The 20,054-nt window shown below is 39.9% G+C and overlaps 1 protein-coding gene across 1 annotated transcript; it reads right to left on the reverse strand.

Moving 5' to 3' along the window:
• Positions 1 to 5,262: 5,262 nt before the first annotated feature.
• LOC143942279 (olfactory receptor 10C1-like) lies at positions 5,263 to 7,751 on the reverse strand. Its single transcript, XM_077463518.1, has one exon. It carries the CDS (start codon positions 7,608 to 7,610, stop codon positions 6,648 to 6,650), a length of 963 nt encoding a protein of 320 aa, XP_077319644.1. The 5' UTR covers positions 7,611 to 7,751; the 3' UTR covers positions 5,263 to 6,647.
• Between the last annotated feature and the right edge of the window lie 12,303 nt (positions 7,752 to 20,054).

Raw genomic sequence — 20,054 nt, forward strand, 5'->3', positions numbered from 1 at the left:
GGGGGGCAAAAATTTCTGATGACTGCCTTTCCCCTACTTATATATGTAGGGGGGTTGGTGTCTGGGCCCTCCTTATTCTTAAAGGGAGCTTCAAGATTTCATTAAGCTCCCCGTACACATACCCACACAATCATAAGGCTCAAGGTGGGGGGAGGGGTCTTTGTCCTCATCAACATTGGTGATAAGGTACTTTGCAAAGAGGGTCCCCCTGTTAAGGCTGGGTTCAGACTATGTGTGGCTGCGGGGAACAGCAGAGGGTCCGGTGTGTCCCCGTTCACCATTTCAGGTCCGAATTAGGTCCGAACTTTTGCCTGAATTCGGACCTGAAATTAAGCCAAAGATGCACAGGACATTTCTGCTGTTTGCTCTGTGACCACCCCCCCCCCCCCCCCCGGAGATGTGGGAACCGGCTCCATTGAGAGCCAGTCACACTCTCCTGTCATGCAAATTGCATGCAGGGAAAGCCACATCCAATTCACATAAATGTGAACCCAGCCTGAGGAAATTGTCCTATTTGCAGCCTTTGCAAAGCTCTTGTCATGTCTCACTTTATTTCAGCAGACATTTTTTTACATGATGGAGAGCTTGTTGATTCCTTTGCAGGTGTTAATGTAGCTCTAATTCCACGTACACATGATCAGAATTCTCGTCAGAAAAGCCTTGGATGGTTTTCCGATGGAATTCCGCTCAAGCTTGTGTTGCCTACACAAGGTCACACCAAATTCCGACCGTCAAAAACACGGTGACGTACAACACTACAACGAGCCACAAAAATTAAGTTCATTGCTTCCGAGCATGCGACAAATTGTTTCCGAGAATTCGTCGGAATTTTGCGCGTCGGAATTGCCACCGATTATCAGATATTACGATAGAAACTTTTTCTGCCTGAAAAATTGAGAACATGCTCTCAATCTTTTGATGGCCGAAATTCCACCAGCAAAAGTCCTACACGCAGTCGCATTTTCTGATGAAAAGCTCTCACCGGTCTTTTGCTGGCTGAATTTCCGATCGTGTGTACGCGGCATTAGAATACTAGTTGTTCAGGAAATTGACACTGATAAAGAATCGGAGAATCACAATGATGTATGAAAGACTAAGTGCTCTGTGCCTACTGGTTGTTGAGAACAGTGTCCTCAAGATGATACAGTTTGATGAAGGTAAAGATTTTGCAGATGATAAAAAGATGCAGATGCTAAGCGCAGGAAGAAATACTTTTTGTAAATACTGTAGTGTAATGCATAACTGTAATGTATGACTTGCCATTTCCAATTACATGTGTATTCTTATAGGCAATAAAATTGAGAAAAAAAGTGTCTTCTTTGGAACTTAATATATATTTTTTAGAAGAAATCTGGTTTATCATTCATTTTGGTTCACTTTTTTATTTGTCTTATAACAAAATTTCTATGTTGAAGGGTCCCTGAATTTAAAGTGACCCAGGCCCCCAAGTTCTAAATTTGGCACTTATTAATATATTCAACCAAAATTTCCAAATTTTTCTATTTGAATTTGATTGGGAAAATCAAATCACCATGAATCAAAAATTACTTCATTAAATGAAGATTAGCCACTAAAAGAAGAAAACACTAAAATTTTCAAAACATTTTATTGAAGCAACCATGGAGGTATGATAGTTTTAATGCTAAAAGATGAGGTTTAGATCCTTTAAACAGTGAATTCATGGCAAATCCATGGGGTTTGGGGTTCATGTCTCCAGAGAATTTATGGAGAAACTTACCAGACCCAGAGATGAGACTAAAGCCCTGTACACACAATCGGACTTTCCAGCAACAACATTTTTCAAAGGATGTAGGCTCAAACTTGTCTTGCATATACACGGTCAACAAATGTTGGCCCAAAATTCCGAACGTGAGAATGCGGTGACATAAAAAAAAAATAAGCAAAAGGAAATTCAATAGCCAGTGTATCTCCTTCTGCTTGATTCAGAGCATGCGTGGACTTTTGTGTGACGGACTTGTGTACACACGTTTGGACTTTCTGACAACTAGTTTTGTTGGTGGAAAATTTGAGAACCTGCTCTCAAACATTTGTGTGCGGAAATTCCGACAGCAAATGTTCGATGGAGCATACATGCAGTCGAACTTTCTGACAACAAGCTCACATCGAACATTTTCCGTCGGAAAGTCTGACCGCGTGTACGTGGCATAAGTATTAGGGGGTGCTGGGGGGGCTGCTACACATAGAAGGTTTTTTATCTTAATGCATAGAATGCATTAAGATAAAAAAAAACTTCTGCCTTTGCAACTCCTTTAACAATGCATGTAGGGATAGTGATAGGCTATATGGTGTTATACTGTGCAATATTAGTTATTTTATTTATTTGTTTAATTTTTTATTTATTTAAACAAAAAAAATTGCAGTGCCTTGTTTTGCACAAATATGGACAAAAAATTGCCAAAACTAAAATCTCGAACCCACAGGATTTGCCTACACATGGTAGCAGTAAACCCTATTAAAAGATAAAAACTGCTTCATCTATCTCTCTCTTATATTGTGGTCTAGCCAAGCTGCTTACATGCCCTCCAGCCAATGTAAAATGTTTTTACCTATTTTCTCTCAGATAATTCAATGTAATGTTTATTTCAAGTTAAACCTACGTTATCTTTCCCTTTACATTGTATCCTCTCTTTCTGTACATGTATAGACCCTTCAGCGCTGATGAATATAGTAAATAGTGAGAAAATGATATTGCCAAAACTGTGAACTAAATAACTTATTTTTCTACCAATAACCAGCTGCTATAAATAAATCTAAAACAAAATTATAATTACAGCGCTGATTCACTGAATTGGCGCTGTAATTATCATGTTATATACTGTAAGCTCTGTACATATTGTGCAGTCCTTGTAAAACATTTATGGCTATTATCTCACAAATAATAATCTAGTGTTTTATTTCAAGGTAAAAGCTGCCTTTCTTCTCCCTCTTATATTGGGTTCTAACCAAACTGCTTACATACTGTACTATATCTGTGGCTATTTTCAAATACAGTATATTCAAATGATTTTTTTTTTCCAAGATAAAACCTGCATCATCTCTGTCTCTTTTATTGCCACCTAACAATTTTATACTGTCCAGCCAATATATAGTGCCTTGCAAAAGTATTCACCCCCTTTGCCATTTTTCGTGTTTTGTTGCCTCACAACCTGGAATTAACATGGCTTGTTTGAGGATTTGCATCATTTAATTTACGGAACATGCCTACAACTTTGAAGATTTTATTTGTTGTGAAGCAAACAACAAATAGGACAAAATAACAGAAAAAGGCAAGGTGCATAACTATTCACCCCCTAAAGTAAATACTTTGTAGAGCCACCTTTTGCGGCTATCACAGCTCCAAGTTGCTTTGAAAAAGTTTCTATGAGCTTGCCACTACTTACCACTGAGATTTTTGCTCAATCCAAAACTGCTCTAGCTCCTTAAAGTTGGATGGTTTGCGCTTGTGAACAGCAATCTTTAAGTCTGACTACAAATTTTCTATTGAATTGAGGTCTGGGCTTTGACTAGGCCATTCCATCACATTTACCTGTTTCCACTTAAACCACTCAGGTGTTGCTTTGGCAGTGTATTTGGGGTCATTGTCCTGCTAGAAGGTAAACCTCCGTCCTACCCTCAAATCACACACAGAGTGGTACAGATTTTGATCAAGAATATCCCTGTATTTAGCACCATACCTCTTTCCCTCAACTTTGACCAGTTTTCCAGCCCTGACTGCTGAAAAACATCCCCACAGCATGGTGCTGCCACCACCATGTTTCACTGTAGGGATGGTGTTCTTTGGGTGATGTTTGGGTTTGCACCAGACATAGCGTTTTCTTTGATGACCAAAAAGTTAAATTTTAGTCTCATAAGACCAGAGCACCTTCCTCTATACCAGTTACCAGTGATGGCGAACCTTGGCACCCCAGATGTTTTGGAGCTACATTTCCCATGATGCTCATGCACTCTGCAGTGTAGATGAGCATCATGGAAAATGTAGTTCCAAAACATCTGGGGTGCCAAGGTTCGCCATCACTGCTCTATAAATTTCATGAATCTCCCACATGCTTTTCGCAAACTCAAAACGTGTTTTTTGCTGATAGTAATGTCTTTCTTCTGGCCACTCTGCCATAAGGCTTGATTCGCACTGATGCATTTTTAGTGCTTTTTGCATTTTGCAGATTTGCACAACAGAACGTGTTGCATAGGAAACCATGTTAAATGGACTGTAGTACAAATCTGCAAAATGCAAAAAGCACTAAAAATGCATAGGTGTGAATCCAGCCTAAAGCCCAAATCCATGGAACATACAGCTTATTGTTGTCCTATGTACAGATACTCCAGTCTCTGCTGTGGAACTCTGCAGCTCCTCCAGGGTTACCTTATGTCTCTCTGCTGCCTCTCTGATTAATACCTTCCATGCCGGTCTATGAGTTTTGGTGTTCGGCCGTCTCTTGGCAGGTTTGCTGTTGTGCCATGTTCTTTCCATTTGGTTATGATAAATTTGATGGTGCTCCTAGGGATCATCAAAGATTTGGATTTTTTTTATAACCTAACCCTGACTTGTACTTCTCAACAACATTGTCCCTTACTTGTTTGGAGAGTTCATTAGTCTTCATGGCAGTGTTTGGTTAGTGGTGCCCCTTAAATGTTGCAGCCTCTGGGGCCTTTCAAAAAGGTGTGTATTTGTAATGCCAAATCATGTGACACTTAGCCCACGTGCACATGGTTGGAGATTTTGCCAACCAAATCCGTCGGATTTTGCCCGTCGGATTTAGTCCGACGGATTGTGTCCGAAACTGTTGCATACACACAGTCGGGCCAAGTTGGCGAAAAATACGATCTTTCAGAACATGATGACGTAATTTCGTTACGATGGGACTACATTCAGGCTAGTAGCCAATAGCATTGATGTAGGAATTTGATCTGAGCATGCGTGGCACTTGGTCCGATGAAAATGCTCTACCCATGATCGGATTAGGTCAGTCCGGCCCAGTTGGTCGGGAAATATTTCCAACATGTTGGAAAATTGGGTCGGGTGGAGATTCGGACGGAATCAGTCTGATGCATACCACACACAGTCGGATTATCTGACGACACGGTCCGATAAGACTCATTCCAACAGATTCTCCGACCGTGTGTACAAGGGCTTAGATTGCACACAGGTGGACATCATTTCACTGATTATATGACTTCTGAAGGTAATTAGTTGCACCAAAGCTTTTTTATGGGCTTCATAATAAAGGGGGTGAATACATATGCACATGCCAATTATCAGTTTTTATTTCTGAAAAATTGTTTTATGTATATTTTTCTAATTTTACTTTACCAAATTAGACTATTGTGTTCTGATCCATCACATATAATTCAGATTTAAAAAAAAACATTGAAATAAAGGCTATAATGTAACAAAATAGGTAAAAGGCCAAGGGGGTGAATACTTTTGCAAGGCACTGTATTATCTGAGAGACAATAGCCACAAATGTTATACAATACACTGTTTATTGAAAAATAAAACCTGCCGTTTTTCTCTCTGTTTGCTGCCTATTTAAGCCCTTGTGTACTGTTCTGATGCTGGCTATGCTATCTTTATTTTGAGTGTTTAGTGCCCTTGAATATGTCCAGACTTTAACAGCAGGATTCTGAATGGAATCACTGCAAAATTTGGGTTTGCTGAACTAAGAACAAGATTTGCTGAACCTTTAGCATATAGAACTGGGGCAAAAGTGCCAATCATTAGACATGTGCATTTGTTTTCGTCCGAATTCATTTTCGTCCCAATTTCGGGTATTTTCGTTATCATTTTACCAAACGATAACGAACGTGCAGAATCCGAAAACCGAAAGATCCAACATAAACAAATGCTTTATTTTCGTGTTCGTTGCAACAGTTCTATATAGATAGATTCCACATTACTCTGACAATAACGATCTGTGTCCATCGAACCTGTGGTCGAATGTGCCTAACCTTAGCTCTATTAGTTCAAGATTATTCTACATAAAGAGAAAAGGTTTGACATTATAGAGACAATAGCAAAAAAGGTTGAATGTGCCTAACCTAACTCTATTAGTGCAAGATTATTCGACATAGAGAGAAAAGATTTGACATTATAGAGACAATAGCAAAAAAGGTTGAATGTGCCTAACCTAACTCTATTAGTGCAAGATTATTCGACATAGAGAGAAAAGATTCGACATGAAGATTCGACGAAGCAGTCACCACGAGCGGACTCTTAAGGTCAAATGCTCTGCCCATAGGCTATAGAAGAATTCTAATGTTAGTTAACTAGTAATAATATTTAATAACTATAATTATTACTAGTGCCATACAACATTAGAATTCTAATATAGCTTGTAGGCGGAACATTCAACCGGAAATGTACAATTGCGGCGTCGTGCAGTTTAACTGCTCTGTCAAATCTTCTTAGAACATTCGACAGACACCATAAGCCTTCAATGACAGATGCAACCTTAATTATTTTGGATTTTCGGACAAATGCATTTTTTAACAAAACAAAATAAATAAAAACGAATTTCAAGGAATAACTAAATAAATGTATTTTTCGGACGAAAACGAAATTCTGAAATGAAATATTTCAGTGTGCACATGTCTACCATCATTACTAGTGTCAAGTAATCATGACCATTTTAAGTGGATTTGTTTGATAAGCTTTTAAATGTTGAAAGTAACTCATGAAATGACCTAATTGACTTTCTAAAAGCTTTCTTAACTGCAGTATTCCTGAGGGTATAAATAAAGGGGTTTAACATTGGGGTGACAATGGTGTACATCAGAGCAAGGAATTTATCATATTGACTGCCCTTTGGCTTGATGTAGACAATAATGCCTGTACCAAAGAACAGACTGGATACAATAAGATGGGAGGAACATGTAGAAAATGCCTTCTTTTTTCCTGCAGTGCTATCAATCTTTAACACAGTTCTTATGATTTGAACGTAGAGAACTACTATTATAAAAAAAGGACAAATCACTGATGTAATGGTTACTGATGTGGTAGCATAATTGCTGAGCATTGGGTCAGAACATGCCAAATTCTGCAGTGGTGCAAAGTCACAAAAGAATTTGTTAATCTCATTGGGACCACAGTATTCTAGAAGAATTGTAAAAGCAGCTGGTACAAGTGGAAAAATGAACCCAGCTATCCATGAAAGCGACCCTAACACATAACAAAATGCATTGCTCATAATTGTTGAATACCGCAGTGGATTATTAATAGCCAAATATCGATCTAATGACATCAATGTTAGAAGAAAACATTCAGTTTCTCCTAAAGCATGTAAAACATACATCTGTGTAAAACAGCCAATTACAGATATGCTATAATCACAATTTGCAAGGATAGATAGGAGTTTGGGGACAGTTACTGAAGCAAACATCATTTCTAAAAAAGCAAATATGGTGATGAAGAAGTACATTGGGATATGGAGAGCTGGATGTGTTCTAATTAAAACAATGATAGCAATGTTTCCAAGCATACATAGGATATAAGATAATAAAACAACATAAAATATTATATTATAGAATTTTTGAAAGCTGGAAAACCCCACTAACAGAAATTCATTTACAATAGTCTTGTTGACATTGTGCATTGTTGACTTGGAAAAAAAAAACCTGGGGGAGACAAAGAAAATAAATGCATGCTTTGGTTTTAAAGAACCCTTGTAGTAAGAAGAATATCTAGGCTGCCTTTGTGGTCAATGTTGGGGGAAAGGTTAAATGTTAAAGTGGTTATAAAGTCAAAAGGGTTTTTATTTATATTTACACCCCACCCCCCACCCTGAATACTTACCTGCCACCTTTCTTGATTCAGCATTCTGCCCATCTGTAGCAACACTGGTCTCTGTCCCTCTTCTCACAGGGTAGCAGACAACAGAGTGAGCCATTGGCTTCTGCTGCTGTCAATCAAATCCTGTGGGGGTATGGCTAAGCCGCACTGTGTGTCTATGGATGCACATAGATCATTTTGGGAGCATGTCCACATATCTACCCTCAGTGCACACAGATTGCTATGGGGGGCACACACGGGGAATGAGGAGTTCCAGCAGGGGATCCCAGAAGAGGAGCTAATTGGATATATATTTTTTTCATTTTAGGTAAAAAAATAAAAATAAAGCCTTTATCATGATTTTAAAGGTCAGTTCAGGGGTTGCATCAAATTTTTAGCATCTGTTGAGGAGAGGATAACTAAAAGCATTTTGGATAGAGTTAAGAGGGAATGGACCCCCTGCTAGGATTTTATTGCTGCCTGTGCCCCTATTGGGGAGATGCACCCTCTCCAAAATGTGAGATCTCAAATGAAAGTGATTGGGGTAGAGCTAAAGCAACACTCTATCACTTCTATAAATGCAGAAACAAGCCCTCCCCCCTGTAATCTACCTGGGTGGGGGGAATGCAGAGGAGACTTTAGGGGTCTAATAAACCCTTGATGGACCCATAAAGAGTGCCAAACACCTCATATATGCCTTTGCAGAGGGGGCTTGTCAACCCCCTCCCCCTTTCTATAGTAGAAAATCAAGTAGAAAAAAAAAAAAAATACATTTAAATCATGTTAAAATAAATACAACTCGCAGTCCTCCTACCCTGTGTGCATGCACATACAAATACACACAACACACATGGGTTCAAAAAACAGTTGTGCAACATATATTAGGTGTCACTGTGTACACATTAGTGAGAGGAATAATTGTAGGCCTATTATTTACAGTTAACTCTAAACTGAACGCTGAACGTGTTTTTAAAATGTCACCTGTAGGAAACTCTGGGTAGCTGCCACTTCAAGGGTCCACAAAACCTTAAGTCTTGACATATTGATATCAGTTTACTTGGCTCATATTTAACTTTACATTTTATAGACAATCTGGGGATGTTATTGTGTTTATTTGCAATAAATTAATTTGAATGTACTTTTACTGAAAATTAAATTTTATTGAAGAGTTCATATTGTAGGGCATACCATTTTTAAACTGCCATCATTTTATTCTATGGGGCATCTCATTTTAGAAAATGCATAATGTTTTGTGGTTTCAGTGTGTTTACATGTGAATAATGTGCATTTTAGCATATGTGATAGAACAAGGGAAAAAGACCCAATGGCAAATAAAAGGCTCCAATAGAAAAAAAAGGTTATTTATTAGACCAGAACTTGTTTCTTTTTTAGTTGAAAAAAAAAGTGATGTATTTTAACTCAATGCAAACACAATAAAATGTATAGATTAGTATTTTTCAGTAGATGAAATCTAAACATTTTAGTATTACTTTTAAAATAGTAATTACCCCTTGGAGGTAAGGTGGCAGTGGGCATACTGTATTTTTGTAAACAGGTAAAAAGATGCAAACCAAAAAGATTAAGAAAGCTGTATAGACTTTTACGGTATATCAATACGTAAATGAAGTATCATGATTATTTCTGATTTTGGATAAAGCTCCTATTGATGCAAACATTAAGAGGTGTGCAGCAATCACATTGCACAGACAGATTGAACAATGCAATTTTAATATCTACTATATGTTCTACTTTCTGTTTATTTTTTTCATTATTGTATAATGTACGTTCCAATTGGGAACAGGGTTATCCTGTTAAACTTTTCCATTTCTCGAACAGACCTACATTTTTAATTCTAAAGGTATAGGTTTATGATTAATATTGCTACTGTAAGATTTTTTTGTTTTACTATGTATTTTTGTCTGTATTAGGCCCCTTTTCACATGGAGTGGATCCGCTGGACGGACTCCGCTACCTCAGCAAGAGATCCGTTGATCCCCACTGAGCAGGTGGGTGACCGGTCCGTCTCTGCTCACTGTGCAGGGATGGACCTGTCAGAGCCCTACTGTTCTCTTTGGGGAGATTGGATGAAAATGGATAGCCTGTTCATTTTCATCCGATTCGATCAGCTAGACAGATGGTGACCATATTGCCATCCATCTGTTTTGAGTGGATCTTGTCGGATCGGATGGCAGGCGGTTGTCAGCAGACACATCACCGCTGACATCCGCCTGCCCATAGAAGTCCATAGGTGGCCCACTGGGATCCGCCTGAAAAACGGACAGGCGGATCTGAGCTCTCCGATCTTGTGAAAGGGGCCTAAATCATTAATGAGTTCTTATTGCTTTGTAACTATAACAGTGTGAGACCTTCTTTGTTAGTTTTATTTCTGCATAAAAAACAAGATAAAAAAGTATTTAACAAAAAAATTTTATAAAAAAAAAATGACATTTCCAATTTAAAAAGGTATAGTAAGGGACCTTTGTAACACCTAAGTTATAACAACTTTAAATGTTATAAAATGAAAACAAACATTACAAATATATTAACAACAAGATCTGCAAAAAGATATGCTTTTATTTTGACAAAGAAAACCTAGTTTGCCTCAAAACACTAGGTTTAAAATAATTTTAAAATTGTGATAATTTTATAGCCTTTTCAGGCAGATTTGATTTTCTATGTGATAGTAAAAGTAACCGATGTGTGTGTTGCCTACTTTATGCCAGGTTTTCCCTTTCTTCGTATAACCTTCTGAATTGTTGTCTTGGTGCAAGCGTGATCTGATTTATGATAATACTGGCTTTTGCATTTATGAACAAAGAAAAACAGTAAAGTGATATTACCATGTAGCCTGTGTTAAATAAATCTCTTGAAACAATTTTTTATATTCAACTGTAATGTCAGCAAAAGTAACATATGTGGGATATTCAAACATGATATTGAGAGCATGATGTTATCTCCTTTTAGATGACACGTACACGATCCCTGTAATTTTTACGATTAGTGTATTTTTTAAATATCTGTTGAAAATAATGAATGCAGACCTTATATCACTTATGAATGGCTTTAATAAAATCTAGCATTACCATGGCTTCTTTATAGTAAAAGCAAATTGAGCTTGTGATTATTCTGACTGGGGATTAACTCCCATATGATAGTTCAATTACAGAAAAAAAAAACTGTTAAAAAAATGGATGAACTCACAATAGATTGAAAATTAGAAAAATAATAATAATAATAATAATAATAATAATAATAATAATAATGTAACATGGCTTTTCATAGTGTATCTAAACTGGTAAAAACATAATCATTTAGAATATGCATTTACCCTTTGTCATTGTGACTTTGATACTTTTATAGGTGGTGTTGAGTTGCAGTGGGCTACATTTTTGGAAATATGAATAAACAAAATGCCGTGTACACATGGTTGGACTTTCCGACAGCAAATGTGCAATTGGAGCTTGTTGTGAGAAATTCCAACCATGTGTAGGCTCCATTGGACAGTTTCCATCAGAATTTCCATCGCACAAAATTTGAGATCTGGTTCTCACATTTTCCTACAACAAAATCCGTTTGCATAAATTCTGATTGTGTAGACAATTCATGCTCGGAATCAAGCAGAAGAGCAGCACTGGCTATTGAACATCAATTTTCTCAGCTCATCTTACCTGTTGTACGTCACTGCGTTCTTGATGTTCGGACTTTCCGACCAACTTTGTGTGACCATGTGTATGCAAGAAAAGTTTGAGCCAACATCTGTCGGCGGAAAAAAACCTGGTATTTTTTGGATCGTGTGTATTAAAGGATCCAAAGTTTGATCTGCCCCCTGTGAAACTTTATTTGGGGAAAATGACATAGAAGAAATATAAGACAAATAAGCATGGTCAGACAGGGCATTTTTCTTATTTCAGACATGCTGATACTGATCTAAGGTTTATGGTATCAGATAAGAATGAGCAAATCTGCATTGCTGGCTTAGCTTGGACATCCGTTGAATCCTGCCTGAAATCCATGAAACCCCAAACCTAGCAGGGAATCCCAGGTGAAATCTATGGGGGGAGGGACTCTAAATTCTGGCCATTTTCAAAGCTAATAGGTAAGCTATTAAAAAAAAGGGCATGGGTAGCAGGGCATTGACATCTATAAAATAAAAATAATATTATATGTGGGGAGAGGTCCTTGTAATGTCCCTTCACAGGTGACATGGGAAAATACTTTAACTTACATGCTTGGGAGATGCCTTTAAACTGCGATGTTACAGAACAGTATGATCTTCGCAGACTGTGTCAGCAACACCATATTCTGTCATCACAAATTTTAGATGTGTAATCATTTTTTTTTTCATTAACCGCTCCGCGCCCACGCTATAGCCGAAAGACAGCTACAGTGTGGCGCTAAATTGTGGGGGGGGGTCCCTGGACGTCTTCCTGTTTACTCATTCCCCACACGCCGCTGGGGGTGCACATCAGGGAAAATCTGTGTTGGCCATGTCCCTTGGACACAGCCAATCACAGATCATTCTAAATGGCCAATCACAGCGGCCATTTAGCACTCGATCCACGTGTTCAATGAGAGATGATCTCAAGTGTAAACATATGAGATCTCTCATTGCTGGCACTCCCTCCTCACACAGAGACCGCATGTGAGGAGGGAGAGCTTCTGTGCTGCAGATTGTGACTGCCAACAGTAAAAAACAGTAAACAGTGCCCACAGTACCTATCAGTGGCATCTGTCGTCAGTGGCATCTGTTATCGGTGTCACATGTCATCAGTGCCACGTATCAGTGCCACATCAGTATCACGTGTCATCAATGCCACATATAATCGGTGCCATCTGTCATCAGTGTCGCGTAATCAGTATCGTCTGTCATCAGTGCCATAAGTGCCCACTAATAATGTCTAGAAGATTCTTTTCAGCTGAGGAGGCATACAATATTCTTGCGTCCGATGAGAGCAATGGAGAGCTTTCCGTTTTGGATTCCTCCTCAAATTCAGATTCTGAATCTGACGTTGACCATGAGCCTGTCCTAAGCAGTGGAAGAGTGACAGCCTCAGAGGAGGATGAGAGTCTGCCCAGCAGATGAAGGCATTATGGTGAGGAGGCAGTGCCACCCACCAGCACTGCAGTACCACGGCAAGAAATATCACGTACTAGTGTGGTGTCATCTAGTTTCCAAAGGGTTAGGTCACATGCTAGGCTTCCCTATTCCCTTCAGAACCCTGTGTGGCTTCCTCATAATTCAGGAGAATCTAACATTCCCCCTTTCACCTCCCAGCCAGGAGTACAGGTGGACACAGAATTTTCCCTGATAGATTTTTTCCATTTAATTTTTACTGAGGACATGCTAACATCAATTGTGGCCCAGTGCAACCTGTATGCACAACAATTCATAGCAAGTAACCCAACATCCTATTATGCTCGTCCCTACAAGTGGAGAGCCCTAACAGTGGAGGAGTTTAAAACATTTTTGGGCTTCACATTCTGTATGGGACTAACCAAAAAAAATGAATTACGTTCATATTGGTTAACCCACCCCATCCATCACATGTCCATCTTTTCCTCAGTAATGCCCAGAACCAGATATCTCATGATTATGAGATTCCTACACTATAATTATAATACCCAGTGCCAGTGGCAGAACTACCGCCATAGTGACCCACGCTGATGCTATGGGGCCCGCTGCCGAATAGGGCCCGGTAAACGGGCGACGGGTGAGCCGCCAAGCTGCCTGTCCACTCGGTGCTCATACAGTGACAGTGACTGTATGAGCGGACACAGCTGGGTGGCTCGGCGGGGGGGACAGGAAGCTGCCAGCTGGGAGGCTCGGTGGGTGGACTGGTCAATCAGCGGGTGGAGGAGCAGAGAGATTACATCATTTCTCACTGCCCGGCGCCCGCCCTGCATTCTGGCAGTTCCTCCCTCACTCACTGTGCAGGCAGCAGAGAGATTACATCATCTCTCTGCTGCCTGACTCAGACTGGGACACAGGAAGTGACAATCCCCATTCCCCACCTTAGCAGGAAAGTGACAATCTGCAACTTGTGGCAGGTGATGGGGCAAGTGGACAATACGCACTGTGTAGCAGCTGACGTAGCAACTGGACAATTTGCAACTTGTGGCAGGTGACGTGGCAATTGGACAATCCACAACGAGTGGCAGGTGATCTGCCAAGTGGACAATCGGCAATGGGTGGCAGGTGACGTGGCAAGTGGACAATGCGCAATGTGTGGCAGGTGATAGTGGACAATTTGCAATGTGTGGTATGTGACGTGGCAAGTGACAATCCGCAATATGTGGCAGGTGACATGGCAAGTGACAATCCGCAACTTGTGGTAGGTGACATGACAAGTGGACAATCCGCAAGGGGTGGCAGGTGACATGGAAAGTGGACAATTTGCAATGCATGGCAAGTGACAATCTTCATCTTGTGGCAGGTGACGTGGCAAGTGTACAATCCGCAATGTGTGGCAGGTGATAGTGGACAATTTGCAACATGTGGCAGGTGACGTGGCAAATGAAAATATAGGACATGTGGCAAGTGACGTGGCAAGTGACAATCCGCAACTTGTGGCAGGTGACGTGGCAAGTGACAATTTGCAACATGTCACAAATCACAATCCACATCAGGTGGCAGGCAACGGTGGCAAGTGACACACTTGGGGCTCCCACTGTTTATGCTTTATGGTGAGTTGAACTATTTTATTTTCTATAACAATGTAATAATAGAAATAAAGTGTTTCAATCATCCTGAAACCATAACAACCATGGTGATGTGATGATGAAGCGCCAACATCAGCCATTGCCCCGATAAATTGGCCCCAAAAAATGTATTTTTTGGCAGTGCCCCTCCCAAGACTAGACTCTGCATCTGCCCCTGGATGAGGGTGAGGGGGTCCCATACAACATTTTGCTATGGGGCCCTGTGATTTTTAGTTCTGCCCCTGCCCAGTGCCCTCCTCAAAATTACCCAAATTATGATAAGCTTTATAAAATTCGGCCACTACTAAATTATTTTTCTGAACTCTTCCCCCAGTTGTTTACCCCCAGAACAACATGTATGTGTGGATGAGTCCCTTATCAAATTTACTGGCAGGCTGGGCTTCTAACGATTTATTCCTACCAAAAGGGCCGGCTATGGGGTGAAGCTGTATAAATTGTGTGACCGAGCCACAGGGTATACATATGCCTTCATGGTATACGAAGGGAAGGACACCCAGCTGCATCCCCCTAATTGCCCAAACTACATGGGATCAAGTGGGAAAGTCGTTTGGGAACTCATAAAGCCACACTCCTGGATAAGAGCTAACATTTGTTTGTAGATAACTTTTATACAAGTTTGCCCCTGTTCCGCAACCTTCACTGAAAGAACACTCCAGCATGTGGCACCGTAAGCACGAACCAGAAGGGCTTTCCTCAAATCCTCATCAGAAAGAAGTTAAGAAGAGGGGAGACGGAAAGTTTGTGGAATGAGGAAATTCTGGCTGTGAAGTGGAGGGACAGAAGGGATGTCTACATGCGTTCTTCGATCTACAATAATACATAATACATAATAAATGAGATCACCAGGAGGAATGGCCCAATCTAAAAGCCAGCATGTAACCACAAATACAATATGTTCATGGGGGGTGTCGACTTCAACGACCAAATGCTCGAACCCTACCTTGCCACAAAATGAACATACCAGTGGTATAAAAAAGTATCAATTTATTTGTTTAATTTGGCCATATACAACAGCTATATTATCTATCGCAACTCCACTGAAAGCTACCAGGAGGAAATCACCACTGCTCTTATATTCCCCAACGGCCCACCAGAAAACATTTGATCCAATGTGATTAGCAGACTCTCTGAACGCCACTTACCCGATAAAATCCCCCCCAGACCAACAGGCCAAAAACATCAGATAAAATGCTGGGTGTGCACAAGAGAAGAGAGTTAATAGAAACACCACTTATTATTGTCCCCAATGTCCTTCCCAACCAGGCCTCTGCATAGTTGACTGTTTCCGCCATTACCATACTAAATTATTAGTGAAGTATGGTAAACATAACCTTCACTTCCTACTATTTACCTTCACACCCCTTATTCCTCTGCGTGCTCTGTAACTGACCCTGGCTTGTTATTCGACCACGCTTCTGCCCACCGATTCTGTACATACCTCTGCCTGATCTGGAACTGACCCTGGACTGTTTGACCATGCTTTTTGCTTTGCTCTTGGACTGATCTTGTACCATGCCACTGGACTAGTGGGATTCATAACACAGGGGTCTCACAAAATTTTATCACAGAAGCTAAGGAAAAAAAGTTTTTCTAAAATATCAGTCTTTTTTCATTTATAGTGCAAAAAATAGAAAGCCCAGAGGTGATCAAGTACCACCATAAGAAAGCTCTATTTATACAAAAAAAGGACCAAAAAAAACATTTTTGGTACAGTATTATATGACTGAGTAATTGTCACTCAAAGTGTGAGAGCACTGAAAGCTGAAAATTGGTCTGGGCAGGAGGAGGGTTTAAGTGCCCAGTAGGCAAGTGGTTAAGCTTGGCTTAAATAAAACAGCAGCGCCTCAATCTGAAATTTCAACTTGGAAAAAGGCTGCTGGCTGCAACACCTCATTTTTTTATCCTGCAGTAATGGGCTTGAATTGAAAAGTGCGGGTAGCAGCCACAACAGATCTAAAATTAATATTTAGTTAAAAAAAAATAAAGCTAAATCCCTCAACTTTGTACACATTGGTATGTGGTAAAAAGTTTAATAAAATAATTTGAGTTTCTTTTTTTCATGATACCACACTGCATTATTCAAAAATTTTAATAAAATGTCAAAACAGAGTGCATAAAAACACTTAAAACCCCAATCCAAAATTGCCTAAACTCTCGTACATCTCCATATCCTCAATTATTTGCAACATCTTGATGACAGGTGTGTTTTTAATAGTTAAAAGTTGGCTAGTGTCAGGATAGTATGTGAGCCTGAGAGTATTCCGCCAATAGAAATGGACAAGTCAGGTTGTATCTTGCAATAAAAATTAAAGTGTATTATCCGAGAGACAATAGACACACATTTTTGTTCAGTGAGTATGTAAGCAACATGGTTAGGCTGCAATATAAGAGAGAGAGAAAGAGAGAGAAGGCAGATTTTAACATGAAATAAACATTAGGGTTTAATATTTGAGAGACATAGGATGTCCCCTAAAAAAATGATAGCCAAAAGCAAAGGCAGAGGTGCTTACACATGGAAGTATTAGATGGCAAGCCCCTTTGCCACTCACCCTTCTTCCTCTAATGTGATAATGGCATGAGGAGAGGCTCTAAAGGGCTTGGATTTATTTCTACCCTCTAGTGCAGCCTTTCTCAACCTTTACAACACAGAGGAACCCTTTAAATACTGTAGTTCTCTAGTCTCGGGGGAACCCCTGCTAAAAATGAGAAATCTACAACTCATGATAGATTAGTGTGATGGTCAGTGGGAAGAATGACCTCCTTACAGATAGCTAAAAAGATCAATGGTGTCAGTGGGAACTTATCTGAGAGGCAGAAATTGCCCAGTGCTGAAGGAACCCCTAGCAACCTTTGAAGGAACCCTAGGTTTCCACGGAACTTTGGTTGAGAATCACTGCTCTAGTGGCTCATCTTACATGAGGTTTTGAAGTGGCTAACAAAGCCTTTATCCTCTTACATTTCCTAGGTGCATGGCAGCCACTTGCCTATAACTGCTGCTAATGCCACTTGCCTGCCTTTTCATCTTCTACCTTTACTTCTCTTAGGTGCACAGCAACCACCTGCCTGCAAGTGCTGTTAATGTGTCCTTTTCCTTTACTCATCCTATGTATAGAGTAGCCAATTTCCCACAAATGCTGCTACTGTGCCTTTTTTTGCATTCAAGTAGAACTAAAGGAAAACCATTTTTTTTTTGAATAGCATAAGGGAGGATTATGCCCCATGTTTTTTGCCATCTGTGTCCCATTGAGGGGATTTCCCTTCACTTCCTTCCCACAGCCAAAACATAAAGTGAGAGGAAATTCCTCCAAAGTGAGGGAAGCCTTGGTTGTCACCAGGGTCACCAGAACTAATGTTGCCATTGGATGATTTCTCCTCTATTCCCTAACTGGTGACAACTACAAATTTAGGATTACTTTCACTTTTACGCTCAGTGATAAAAAATAAACTTGCCAAATAAGATGGTGAATATCTTTAATGACAGCAATAAAAAAAAACTCTATCCAAAACTAAAAAATAAAATGTTTTTCCTTAAGCATTTCTTTGTCAGCTTGGCAAAACTGCTGGCTTTGCATCTGCTCCCATTCCAGCTTGTGTAATCACCCCTTTCCATAATTGTATAATATGTGCTTCACCACAGTGGCAAGTAGCAGCCAACATTATTTTGCCTAGCATTTTGGAGTATTCTTAATCCCTGGACATCTCTCCCGTTTCAAGTTTCTCAGCAATGTATTCTAAAACGAGATCTCCTAGATTGAGCCTGTGTTGTCGGATGTGCATAGAACTGTGCTTGTGACCGGCACAACAAAGGAAACAAAATGGGAAGTGCAACCTAGAGCAGTCAATTTTAATAATGGAGCGAGACAATATAATACTACTCACATGATTCCAACTTTTATGCAGCCACATCATTATGAATGATGAACATCAGTTGTGACAGTCCTTCTCCGACACAGCCAAACCACCTGGATCATCAGCTGGATATCTTGTGTGCAGCCCAAGCAGCTTCCTCCAATAGTCTTAGTATGTGAGCGGAAGGGGGGTGGGCCCACACATCGGCCGCTCTGACAATTTAACACTGACAGGCGCCAGGACCAGAGCAGGAGACCAGCAGACTAGTTATTAACAACAGAGGCATGCTGGTAACCTAGACACATGATGCGTTTCAGAGGCATGGCCTCCTATCTTAAATGTCATAATGTTATCTAAATGATAAGTTTCGAGTGTTTTCAGTATTCATAGACAATGTTGGTGATGGACAGTCCTTGGTTTGGCAGCTACTGATGGAGGTATTTAGGCACTGTAAGCAACACCATTGATCTTGATTAGTAGTGGGATAATTCAAAATGTTGTATGGAAAGAAAAATATATATCTACAGTAGAAAGAAAGTGGTGTAATTTATTTTCATTTAATATGTATTAGGCAGAATAATATTGGCATGCTACAAGGTCATATTTATAAAAAAAAAGCTATGGATAAGCTGTCTTGTGCTTTCATATAATTAGAGGCCTTATCCCATTAGTTTGCCTATGGCACATATAAAGATTGATCCAACTAACATGCTGGTTAGATATATATAGATATATAATCAAAGGGTATTCCTTAGCAGAGATTTTTGTTAACCGCTTCCCAACCAGCGCACGCCGATACACGTCGGCAAAATGGCACTGATGGGCAAAAGTGCATACAGGTACATTCCCTTTAAAAATGGAGCTGCGGGCACGCCGCCGGCGCAAGTACCTGCCACGTTCTTTGTGACTACGGGTCCTGGGGACTCGATGTCTGCTAGGTGCCTGTTATCATGTCACGGAGAAGTAGAACGGGGAGATGCTTTTGTAAACAAAGCAATTCCTTGTTCTGCCTAGTGACAGGACAGAGATCACTGCTCTGTCATTGAGAGCAGTGATCACTGTCATGTGTGTTGTAGCCCCTCCCCCACAGTTAGAATCACTCCCTAGGACACACTTAACCCCTTATTCGCCCCTAGTGGTTAACCCCTTCACTGCCAGTGTCATTTACATAGTAATCAATGCATTTTTATAGCACTGATTGCTGTATAAATGACAATGGTCCCAAAATAGTGTCAAAAATGTCCGATGTATCTGCCATAATGTCGCAGTCCCAATAAAAATCTCAGATCGCCACCATTACTAATAGAAAAAAATTTATAATAAAAATGCCATAAAACTATCCCCTATTTTGTAGACGTTATAACTTTTGCGCAAACCAATCAATATACGCTTATTGCACTTTTTGTTACCAGAAATATGTAGAATACATATCGGTCTAAACTGAGGAAAAAAATTTGTTTTTTTTTATATATTTTTGGGGGATATTTATTATAGCAAAAAGTAAAAAATAATGCTTTTTTTTTTCAAAATTGTCACTATTTTTTTGTTTATAGAGCAAAAAATAAAAACTGCAGAGGTGATCAAATACCACCAAAAGAAAACTCTATTTGTGGGGAAAAAAGGACGTCAATTTTTTTTGGTACAATGTCGCCTGACCGCGCAATTGTCAGTTAAAGCGACACAGTGCCGAATCGCAATA

The sequence above is a fragment of the Lithobates pipiens genome, unplaced genomic scaffold (genome assembly GCF_037356315.1).
Source record: "Lithobates pipiens isolate NorthernLeopardFrog02 unplaced genomic scaffold, aLitPip1_a1.2 Scaffold_30, whole genome shotgun sequence".
Lineage (NCBI taxonomy): Eukaryota > Metazoa > Chordata > Amphibia > Anura > Ranidae > Lithobates > Lithobates pipiens.